This window comes from Polypterus senegalus, chromosome 14 (genome assembly GCF_016835505.1).
Source record: "Polypterus senegalus isolate Bchr_013 chromosome 14, ASM1683550v1, whole genome shotgun sequence".
Taxonomy (NCBI): Eukaryota; Metazoa; Chordata; class Cladistia; order Polypteriformes; family Polypteridae; genus Polypterus; species Polypterus senegalus.
In genome coordinates, this window is record NC_053167.1 from 66,868,427 (window position 1) to 66,881,302 (window position 12,876).

At 40.1% G+C, this 12,876-nt stretch overlaps 1 protein-coding gene across 7 annotated transcripts in view; it reads left to right on the plus strand.

The window, feature by feature from the left end:
- The window catches only part of szt2 (SZT2 subunit of KICSTOR complex), a 337,146-nt gene that overhangs the window by 217,652 nt on the left and 106,618 nt on the right, over nucleotides 1-12,876 (plus strand). For all 7 annotated transcript variants that reach the window (XM_039735449.1, XM_039735443.1, XM_039735448.1 and 4 more), the window contains one exon: nucleotides 6,090-6,272. In XM_039735449.1, the coding sequence (XP_039591383.1) occupies nucleotides 6,090-6,272 (183 nt within the window). The remainder of the gene's footprint in view (nucleotides 1-6,089; nucleotides 6,273-12,876) is intronic.

Genomic DNA, 12,876 nt, shown 5'->3' on the forward strand with positions numbered 1-12,876 from the left:
GCAGAAATAGTTTTTCTCCATTAGTAGCCAGGAAGGGGGATATGACAGAGAGATGATCCATTGCGAAATTGGATGGTATCTAAAAAGTTAGTACATGCATATGTCAGAAGCTGAATTTCCCAAACATAACAGAACATCTTCTGCGTATGAAGAAATGTTTGGAGAGTACTGTGTATATATGAAGGTGATATTTTCTCGTCTGTCAGCCTGTCCATCACCACTGCAAATAAGAAAGGGCTCAGAGCCGATCCCTGATGTAATCCCACCTCCACCTTGAATGCATCCGTCACTCCTACCGCAGACCTCACCATTGTCCCTCTTCCCTCATACATATCCTGTACAACTCTTACATACTTTTCTGTCACTCCTGACTTCTTCATACAATACCACAGCTCCTCTCGATGCACCCTGTCATATGCTTTCTTCAGGTCCACAAAGACGCAATGTAAACATTGCATCTGTGGTGGTCATTTCTGGCATGAAACCATACTGCTCTTCACAGATCATCACCTCACTTCTTACCCTAGCTTCCACTCTTTCCCATAACTTCATGCTGTAGCTCATCAATGTTATCCCCCTGTAATTACTACAGTTCTGCACATTCCCCTTATTCTTAAATATCGGCACCAGTACACTTTTCCTCCACTCCTCAGGCATCCTCTCACTTTCCAAGATTCCATTAAACAGTCTGGTTAAAAACTCCACTGCCATCTCTCCTAAACACCTCCATGCTTCCCCAGGTATGTCATATGGACCAACAGCCTTGCCATTTTTCATCCTGTTCATAACTGTCCTTACTTCCTCCTTGTTAATCCATTGCACTTCCTGATTCACTATCTCCACATCATCCAACCTCTTCTCTCTCTCTCGTTCTCTTCATTCATCAACCTCTCAAAGTACTCTTTCCATCTGCTCAACACACTCTCCTCGCTTGTGAGTACTTTATCACCCTAACCTGCTGCACATCTTTTCCAGCTTGGTCCCTCTGTCTAGCCAATTGGTACATGTCCTTTTCTCCCACCTTAGTGTCCAACCTCTCATAAAACTCATCATACACCTTTTATTTAGCCTTTCCTTCCTCTGTATTCACCTTGCACCTTATCTCCTTGTACTCTTGTCTACTTTCTGCATCTCTCTGAGGATCCCAATTCTTCTTTGCCATCCTCTTCCTCTGTATACTCTCCTGTACTTCCCCATTCCACTACCAGCTTTCCTTTTCCTCCTTCCTCTTTCCAGATGTCACACCAAGCACCCTTCTTGCTGTCACCCTTACTAGATCTGCTGTAGTTTCCCAACTGTCTGGTAATTCTTTACTACCACCCAGTGCCTGTCTCACCTCCTCCCTAAACTAAACCTTGCAATCTTCCTCTTTCAACTTCCACCATTTGATCCTTGGCTCTGCCCTTACTCTCTTCCTCTTCTTGATCTGCAACGTCATCCTACAGACCACCAATCTATGCTGCTGAACTACACTTTCCCATTCCACCACTTTGCAGTCTTCAATCTTGTCACACTTCTTACACACTTCATCACTTTATCCAACTCACTCCAAAAATCATCTTTCTCATCCATCGCACACCCAACTTGCGGGGCATATGCATTAACAACGTTCATCATCACACCTTCAATTTCCAGCTTCATAATCATTACTCTGCCTGACACTCTTTTCACTTCCAAAACACTCTTGACATACTGTTCCTTCAGGATAACCCCTACCCCATTTCTCCTCCCATCCACACCCTGACTGAACAATTTGAATCCACCTCCAATCCACCTAGCCTTCTCCCCCTTCCATTTTGTCTCTTGCACGCACAATATATCAACCTTCCTTCTCTCAATCATATCTGCTAACTTTCTCCCTTTACCAGTCATACTGCCAACATTGAAAGTTCCTACCCAGAGTTCCACTCTCTTTACTTTCCTCCTCTCTTCCTGCCTCTGGAAACATCTCCCCCCTCTTCTTCACCTTCTTCGGCCAACAGTAGCCCAATTTCCACCAGCACCCTCTTGGCTAACAGTACTGGTGACAGTCATTGTTAACCTAGCGCTCGACAGATCCAGTATGGAAATCTGTATTGTTGCCCGCATATTGATTTGGTACAGTTTTACACCAGATGCCTTTCCTGACGTCACCCTCCCCATTTATCCAGGTTTGGGACCAGCACGAAGAAACATTGGTTTGTGCATCCCTTGTGGCTGGGTTGCAATATATCAGTATTATATTAATATTAGTTTTGTGCCATTTAGCAGACTTGGCTTCCACCTGGGTGGTAATGGTGTCGTGTTCATGGTGGGATTTTTGTTTGGTTTTTTTTTTATTATTAAAGCATAACCAAGGCTATTATAGCAGGGGCAGTGTAGGCAATTAAGTTATAAATAATCACTTACCTAAAAACAGCTCTCTCCAGGGTTGCTGACCCACTACTTGTGTTTGTCTGCCAGCTGTCCCTCTTTGCACACGGATCGTTACAGTATTTTTCACATCAGTACACACACATAAAGAATATGATGTTTGTAAAGCAGGATTTATATTATTAAGTGGCTGTTCTCAATTGATTATCGAACTTATCTTTGAATTTGACAAAGTAGTTCTTAGACCAAAACACTTTGAGAATCACAAAGTCTACGATGTCTTAACTAGACCATAACTTGTATGATTCACCAAGATTTTTTTGCCTGTGGTTTAGTTTTGTATTTAAACAAGCTTCTTTCTGTTAAATTTTACCGTTATGATGCCATTATTATTTCTGACTATGACTCTCTTGGATGTTAAAAAATAAAATTACATTATTTCAACTAGGAACTGTTGACTCAGCCTTCATTGTGCTTCATTGGAATTGGGACACAATGTCCCAGGAGTTGAGGAGATCTATCCAACAGGGTATCTAATGGATTCCCTAATGGGTACAGCAGCACTAAACCATACTGGGTGCCACTCCTGTCAACTAAGAACAGGCAACTGAGGCTACAATTTGCATGGCCTCACCAAAATTGGACAACAGAAGATTGGAAAAACGTTTTTAATGAGTATTGATTTCTGCTGCAACATTGGGATGGTAGGATCAGAATTCGGCATCCTTGAAGATATGGATCCATTCTGCCTTGTATCAACGGTTCAGACTAGTGGTGGTGTAGTGGTGTGGGGGCTATTTTCTTGGCACACGTTTTGCTCCTTCCTACGTGAATATTGTTTGTCTGTGTGCTGTTTTGTTAGTCTTTATCACTGAGAAGAGCTTCTCACACAGATATGTGATACCAAACATGCACAAGGTTCGAGCCGCATGTAGACGGACTTTTTTTGTTCTTCAAAGTCACCAAAGCGCCGTGCAAACTCAGTGCGCTCAGTTTATCAGCAAAGTGCGTATTTGGGAACACCGTAGTGACGACTTGGTTTAACATTACTTGGCAACAGGGAAAGTGGGGCAAATTGCACTGGTGCATTTGTGTCTCCCATAAAAGCAGCTTCACTTGAAATCACTTTGTGATTGTGCACGGGTAAAAACGTCCGCTGAAGTGTCAGATTCTTATTTAATTCTTCTGCTTTCTGTATCTTCTGCATTGCATTCAGGTTACCCTGATGTTTTGTCTCATAGTGCCGTCTTAGATTAAATTCTGTAATTACAGCCACATTAGCTCCACAAATGAGACACGCGGGTTCAGTAAACATATACTCAGCCTCCCATCGGTTTTTAAAGGCTCTATTTTCAGAATCAACTTTTCTCTTCAGCATCGTGTGAGCTAGCTTCGCAATAACTTGCAGCATCATAAGCTACACTTGATTAACGCGTAAGTGTTCGGCAAGGCAGCTGAAGCGCTGCATTATGGGATCTGTAGTTTATTGTGTTACCAGCGCTTCATATACCCGGGCCATTAATAACAATAATACAGTATATAAAATGATCTCGGGCGGATATAATTACACGCGGGGGATGTGGCCATGCCCTTGAGTTTGACACATATGGACTAAATAGAACTTGAAAAGATATATTTTTCAAATGTGATCGCGCAATTCAGATAGAGTTGACGCAGCACTACAGCCTGAATGCCTCAATAAGTCATCCTCCCTCGCTCTTACTTTTTACCGTTCATCTAATGAATACACTGAGTATGGCTTTACCAAAACAATCATTGATGGCGAATAAAGTATCCATTATTCGAGTATGTAGATCGGGATATATATATATATATATATATATATATATATATATATATACATATATATACCAGCGATCGCAGGAGAAGTAGTGTGTTAAAAAGGTAGAAAAGAAAAGGAACATTTTAAAAATAGCGTAACATGACTGTCAATATACAGTATTTGTTTTGTGAGTGTTGCTGTCATCAAGGATTTGATTATCATTATTTCTTTCAATCAGGTTCGTATTTGTAGGATGTGTTGTGTTTAAGTTACATTCCGTGTTTGTCAATCGTTGTAAAGATGACAGGTTTCATTCATCGATTCGTTTCTTACTGCATCAATAAACAGCTCGTCTTCTTCTTATCTGAGACCTGACACACTGCATGCACAGGTTTTTACACTGTCTTCCTTTAGCGGGACATTGACTTTTTCCAACGTGTGCTTTGTTTCCGCAGTAGTTGGATTTATGAATATGCTTGTATGTATCAGGCGCTTCATATTTTTGCTGCCTTTTCAATTGTGTAATTCGGTTTTGTTCAGCTCTTTGGAACTGTTGCTTTTATCTGTGCACTGCGCCAGTTCACGTGAGCCGCTCGGTGTACATGCATCGAAGTTCCCAGTTGTGCTGGTGCCATCTCGTGCTATGTCCATGGCTGTATTTAATGTTACCTTAGTCCTGGCACTTAAAACTTTCTCTCGCAGTTTCGCTGAGTTTGTGTCAAACACCACCCTGACCATCTCATCTTCCTCTCCATAAGCACAGTCCTTCACCCGTGAATATTTACCCGTGGCAGTTTGCTATTGGATTGCCGCTGACGGACGGCCTTATGTGGGCAGGCACTAAATTACAAACGCCAGCGGCAGCCTGTCTATGAACTTAATTTAAAGTGTAGGTTTACATCGTGCTTTGTTTCTGAAGTAGCAGAACTCATGAATATGGTTATATATGTCACTCGCTCGCTTCTTATTGTTTTGCTGCCTTCTCAATTATATAATGCATGTTTTCTTCAGCGCTTTTTTGAGGTCTTCCTGGTTTTCTATGTACTGCGTGATTACGTGGGAGGCGTGATGATGTCACACGAAACTCCGCCCCCACGGCGTTGAAGCTCATCTCCATTACAGTAAATGGAGAAAAGCTGCTTCCAGTTATGACCATTACGCGTAGAATTTCGATATAAAACCTGCCCAACTTTTGTAAGGAAGCTGTAAGGAATGAACCTGCCAAATTTCAGCCTTCCACCCACAGGGGAAGTTGGAGAATTAGTGATGAGTGAGTGAGGGCTTTGCCTTTTATTAGTATAGATAAAGACTTAATTTACAGGGTGTACTTTAATTTCTAAGCATGTATCATTGATGCGCACAGTGATTAATATCTATCTTTTTGACAAATTAAGAGTTCATGCTGTCTTTAACATAACCTCACAGCATTTTAACAGACCAGAGCAATAAAAAGCATACTGTGACTGTTAGATATTCGACCCAATGAGTATTTCCAATGCAGGATACAACAGTAACATTTATAGTATATGTTGATCATGGAACAGAGTAGCAGTTTGGCTCAGTATATTATAGAACAGGTTACAGAGAGACTGAAATATTACTCATTGAAAATACTGTATACTTAGCTATTATATAAACTGAAAAGGCACTAAATCATTCAGTAATCTCAAAGAATGTGATAATCAACTTACTGTGTAACAGCAGTTCACAGTGGCAAACACATAATGCACACACACATAAAGTGTCGGTGACTGAGCATAGGAGCTCGAATTCCTTGGATAAATTAATGTAATTTGTGTATCAGTTACTTGAGTTACTGCTTCTTATAGGTGATACACAGATTTAAGATCTCTTAATTGGGTAGCACATCATAATATGAAGTTTTCTTTGATATTAATGTTAATAAATGTTTCATATATCTAACTATCTGTCGTCTTTTATGTTTTTTATTCAGCTAAACCTGTATACATACAATTGGTCTGTAGATCTGGGAGTGTCTCTCAGTCGAGGACTGACACGATTGGTTCATTGGCAGAATGCTCGTTCACACATAGTACAATGCCTACTTACCCAGAAAATGGGACTTTTTCATCATTACTGCTTTTCTGACACTCCAACATATGAAGACCTCAAACAGGTAAATGTGTTAAAAGTAATATTTTATATAAGTACCTATTTCATTTGCATATTTTAGTCATTCAAATTAGTTCTAATGCTATGAAATATTTATAGAAGTAAAATTATATTAAAATCATCTTCTTCCATATCTGTCTGTCCTCTGCATCTTGTTCTGTTACATCCATCACCTGCATGTCCTCTCTCACCCTATCCATAAACCTTTTCTTAGGCCTTCCTTTTTTCCTTCCCTGGCGGCTCTATCCTTAGCATCCTTCTCTCAATATACTTAACATCTCCCATCTGCACATGTCCAAAACAATGCAATCCCGCCTCTCTGACTTTGTCTCTCAGCCATCCAACTTGAGCTGACCCTCTAATGTACTCATTTCTAATCCTATCTATCCATCCTCATCACACCCACTGCAAATCTTAGCATCTTTAACTCTGCTACCTCCACCTCTGTCGTCTGCTTCCTGGTCAGTGCCACCATCTCCAACCCATATAATATAACTGGTCTCACTACTGTCCTGTAAACCTTCCCTTTTCACTCTTGCTGATATCCGTCTGTCACAGATCACACCTGGCACTCCTCCACCCATTCCATCCTGCCTGCACTCTCTTTTTCACCTCTCTTCCACAATCCCCATTACACTGTACTGTTGATCCCAAGTATTTAAACTCATCTACCTTCGCCAACTCTACTCCTTGCACCCTAACCATTCCACTGACCTCCCTCTCATTTACACACATGTATTCTGTCTTGTTCCTACTAACCTTCATTCCTCTCCTGTCTAGAGCATATCTCCACCTCTCCAGGGTCTCCTCAACCTGCTCAATACTATCGCTACAGATCACAATGTCATCAGCAAACATCATAGTCCATGGGGACTCCTGTCTAATCTCGTCTGTCAGCTTGTCCATCACCACTGCAAATAAGAAGGGGCTCAGAGCCGATCCCTGATGTAATCCCACCTCCACCTTGAATGCATCCGTCACTCCTACCGCAGACCTCACCACTGTCCCTATTCCCTCACACATATTCTGTACAATTCTTACATACTTTTCTGTCACTCCTGACTTCTCCATACAATGCCATAGCTCCTCTCGAGGCCCCCTGTCATATGCTTTCTTCAGGTCCACAAAGACGCAATGCAAACATTGCATCTGTGGTGGTCATTTTTGGCATGAAACCATACTGCTGCTCACTGATCATCACCTCACTTCTTACCCTAGCTTCCACTCTTTCCCATAACTTCATGCTGTGCCTCATCAATGTTCTCCCCCCTGTAATTACTACATTCCTGTACATTCCCCTTATTCTTAAATATCGGCACCAGTACACTTCTCCTCCACTCCTAAGGCATCCTCTCATTTTCCAAGATTCCATTAAACAGTCTGGTTAAAAACTCCACTGCCATCTCTCCTAAACACCTCCATGTCATCTGGATCAACGGCCTTTCCGTTTTTCATCCTCTTCTTTTTTTTTTTTTTTTTTTGTTCCTTTTTATTAATTTTATTACAATCCATACAAATCAATCAAGTTTTTACAAAAAGAAAAATTAAGTTATGAACAAATCGATCCCCTCCCCTGAGTTAGAGAGCAAGCCAAACGGCGTGAAATTTAAGACCTGTAAACATACCTAAATTAATAAATTCTCTGTGCTTTATGAGCTTATTTTAAAATATTACTGATTAGATCCTGCCATGTTGTGAAAAAAGTCTGTACGGATCCTCTAACTGAGTATTTGATTTTTTTCCAATTTCAAATAATATAACACATCAGTTTCCCATTGACTTAAAAGAGGAGAGTTTGGGTTCTTCCAGTTTATCAGAATAAGTCTGCGTGCCAAAAGAGTAGTGCATGCAATCACAATTTGTTTGTCTTTCTCCACTTTAAACCCTCTGGAAGAACCCCAAACACAGCTGTTAATGGGTTAGGAGGGATTGTGAGTCCAAGGCTGTCTGAAGGTAATTAAAATTTTGTCCAGAATAATGTTAATTTGGTGCAGGCCCAGAACATGTGACCCAGTGAGGCTGGACTAGTTTGCAGCGTTCGCAGGTTGGATCATGCCCTGGAAACATTTTGAGAGTTTTTGAGACAGATGTGCTCGATATATAATTTTGAGTTGTATAATTGAATGCTTTGCATATGGAGCTTGAGTGAATTCTCTGCATTGCTACTTTCCACTCCTTTTCTGATATATTAATTGAGAGATCTTTTTCCCAGTGTCCTCTTGGATCTTTGAAAGGAGGGATTGTAAAATGATTTTATATATTGTAGAGATGGAGTCTAAGTCCTTGAGATTGAGCAATATTTTTTCCAGCATGGATGAGGGTGCAAGATAAGGAAAATCTGGAAGGTTCTGTTTAACAAAGTTCCTGATTTGAAGATAGTGAAAGAAATGTGTAGTTGGAATGTTAAATTTGGAATGTAATTGTTCATAGGATGCAAAGACGTTGTCTATATAAAGATCTCTAAGCAAGTTAATTCCAAATTTTTCCAGATATTAAAACTGCATATGTTTGTGAAGGTTGAAAGAGGTGGTTCTCTTGCAGAGGTGCCACAGATAGAAGCTTCTCCGTCTTAAAATGCTTTCTACATTGGTTCCAGATTCTAAGTGAGTGGAGCACAATTGGGTTATTAGTATATTGCCGATAGCGTGTGTTTATTGGAGCACAGAGCAAGGAATACAAAGAAGTACTGCAGGATTTTACTTCTATTGTGGTCCAAGCCTGTGTATGTTCTTCTATTTGTGTCCAGGTTCTTATCGCCTGTATATTTGCTGCCCAGTAATAAAACTGGAAGTTAGGTAGAGCCATGCCGCCTTCTGCCTTTTGTCTTTGTAGGGTCGCTTTTGATGCGTGGATGTTTTGAATTCCAAATAAATGAGGTTATTGTTGAATCTAATTGCTTAAAGAATGATTTATTAATGTATATTGGAATGTTTTGAAATAAAAAAAGGAGCTTAGGAAGAATATTCATCTTAACAGTGTTAATTCTTCCAGCTAGTGTGAGATGAAGGGTTGACCATCTATGCAAGTCTTGTTTAATTTTTTCCATGCAGACGGCTAAATTTTGTTGATAAAGAGCTTTATGTTTACTTGTGATGTTTACCCCTAGGTATTTAAACTGTTCTGCAATGATAAAAGGTAGGGTATCTAATCTAATATTATATGCTTGAGAATTCACTGGAAAGAGTACACTTTTATTCAGATTAATTCTGAGACCAGAGATCTTTTGAAATTCTGTGAGTGCTGCTAAGACTGCAGGCACAGAATTTTCTGGGTCTGATATATACAGTACCATATCATCTGCATATAATGAGATTTTCTGTTCCAGTCCTTCTCTGCTAATCCCCTTTATCTGATCAGTATTTCGACAATGTATTGCCAGTGGTTCAATGGCAATTGCAAACAGCAGCGGTGACAAGGGCATCCTTGTCTAGTACCACGTTCTAGTTTAAAGTAGTCTGAGCAAATGTTGTTGATGCAAACTGAAGCTTCTGGGTTAGTATACAGTAATTTAATCCATGCACAAATGTTCGGGCCAAACCCAAACTTCTCCAATGTAGTAAAAGGTATTTCCATTCAATCATGTCGAATGCTTTTTCTGCATCCAATGATAATAATATTTCTGGGGTGTTTGATTTAGTTGGTGAGTATATTACATTAAACAGGCGTCAAAGATTTGAAGATAATTGTCGGCCCCTAATAAATCCAGTTTGGTCTTGTGATATTACCGAGGGGAGCACTTTCTCCATCCTTCTAGCTATGATTTTAGAGAATATTTTAACGTCGTTATTCAGAAGTGAAATTGGTCTGTATGATGCATATTGTAATAAGTCTTTATTTTGTTTTGGAAAAACAGTGATTAGTGCTTGGCGAAATGTTTGAGGAAGAGATTGGTTATCTCTGGCTTCTGTAAATGTTGCTAATAGGAAAGGAGCTAGCTGAGTGGTGAATTTCTTGTAAAATTCTGCAGGGTTGCCATCAGGGCCTGCTGCTTTCCCTCCTTGGTGACATTATAGCATCTAGTAATTCTGATAACGCCAGAAGTTTAACTTAATGAGTGTTCAGATAGGGAATGGATTCAAATAACTTTTGTATAAATTCCTTATCATCGATATTAGGTGCATAAACATTTATCAAGATCATTTTACAGCTAGATAAGTCTCCCATGACCATTACATTTCTCCCTTCAGGATCCAATACTACATCTGATGCTACAAATGGGACTGTTCTATTTATGAGCATTCCCACACATCTAGTTTTATTTGTAAAACTAGAATGGAACATTTGGCCAGTCCAGTCTTTTTGCAGCCGGAACTGATCCTTGATTAGTAAGTGAGTCTCCTGTAAAAATACTATTTTAGCGTTTAGACCTGTTAGGTGAGAGAGTACTTCCTTTCTTTTTAATTCATGATTCAAGCCTTTAACATTCCAGCTCACAAAGTTAACTGTCCCATCATGGAGACATTGATTCTGAGTTTTTGATGTCATTTTTTAATCTTAACTGGAAGTGAGACAGCTTCGGCCTTAATTTCCTATTTCCCCTAGAGTTGTTGCCATGCAGCTTATTATTACGTTGGTAGTTATAATTGTAAAGATTAAGAGGATGGATTAGGTATAGATCAAGTCTGCTCTCTTTCTCTCCCCCCCTTAACCCCCACCTTCCCTTTTTGCCTCCCCAAGTGAGGCTAGAACCCACTTCACACAGTCCCAGTCCTCTGACATACCCAGAGACAGAGCACGTCCAAAGCAAAACAAGCCCCCACGTAGTGGCGTTTTACGGTTAAAAGATAGAGATATCTATTACCAATATAGTCTTAAAAAAAATAAATAGATAAAATAATTGTGCTCTTAAAATATATATAGTCTTCAGCAATCTTAGTGCATTAAGATAATACACCCAGACAATAAACCCGGGGGATAGTGTTAGAAATTTGTCCAGAATAAGCATAATAAGTCTTAATGCAGTAATTGCAATAACAATAAACCAAGGGTTTGATGTTGAACAGTCTCCTTTATGGTAGAGATAAAATAATTAGCTAAAAAAAAACAAAGAAAATAAAAAAGAAAAAGTAATTAAGCACAATAAAACATAAACAGATAGTGCCCTAGTAATACTAAGTAATAGTGAGAATATTTGATGATAAAAATCTGTATTTTAAACAAATAGATCAGACAGTAGATTATTAGTCCTTGCTATATCATTAACGGCCATGACTCACTATTAATTATCAGAATAGTCCCGGGATCAGCTTTCTTAATTCCTTTTCTGCTTCTTACTTGCTAGCGAAGACATAGAATTGACCTTGAAATTCCACTCTTAGTTTGGCCGGATACAAGAGGCTGTATTTGACGTTGGCTTGCCGTAACTGCTGTTCAATGTTGTAGAAGGCTGCGCGTTTAGTAGCTGTTGCTAGAGAGAAGTCAGTGAAGATACGGATGCGGTTATTTTCATATATAATATCTTGCTGTTTTCTGAGGAGTGCCATCACCTCCATCTTAAATGATAGTCTTTCAAAGCGAATAATAAAAGATCTGTGTCTAACGGTATTTGATCTTCGTACGTGGTAAGCCGCTGCTATCTCAGTTTTTCATCCTTTTCTTAGCTGTCCTTACTTCCTCCTTGTTAATCCATTGCACTTCCTGATTCACTATCTCCACATCATCCAACCTCTTCTCTCCCTCATTCTCTTCACTCATCAACCTCTCAAAGTACTCTTTCCATCTGCTCAACACACTCTCATCATACGCCTTTTATTTAGTCTTTCCACCTCTGTCTTCACCTTGCACCTTATCTCCTTGTACTCTTGTCTACTTTCTGCATCTCTCTGAGTATCCCACCTCTTCTTTGCCATCCTCTTCCTCTATATACTCTCTTGTACTTCCCCATTCCACTACCAGGTTTCCTTTTCCTCCTATCTCTTTCCAGATGTCACACCAAGCGCCCTTCTTGCTGTCACCCTTACTACATCTGCTGTAGTTTCTCAACTGTCTGGTAACTCTTCACTACCACCCAGTGCCTGTCTCACCTTCTCCCTAAACTAAACCTTGCAATCTTCCTCTTTCAACTTCCACCATTTGATCCTTGGCCCCGCCCTCACTCTCTTCTTCTTCTTCTTGATCTTCAACATCATCCTACAGACCACCATCCTATGCTGCTGAACTACACTTTCCAATGCCACCACTTTTCAGTCTTCAGTCGTCTTCAGATTGGCTCTTCTGCATAGGATGTAATCTACCTGTGTACATCTTCCTCCACTCTTGTACGTAACTCTGTGTTCCTCCCTCTTCTTAAAATGCGTATTCACCACAGCCATGTCCATCCTTTTGGTAAAATTCACTATCATCTGACCTTCTTCATTTCCCTCCTTGACACCAAATACCTACCCCTCACCTCCTTGTCTCCTCTGTTCCCTTCACCAACATGTCCATTGAAATCCACTCCAATCACCATTTTCTGTCCATTGGGTACACTGTTCATCAGTTAATCCAACTCACTCCAGCTAACTTGCGGGGCATATGCACTAACAATGTACATCATCACACCTTCAATTTCCAGCTTCATAATCATTACTCTGCCTGACACTCCTTTCACCTCCAAAACACTCTTGACA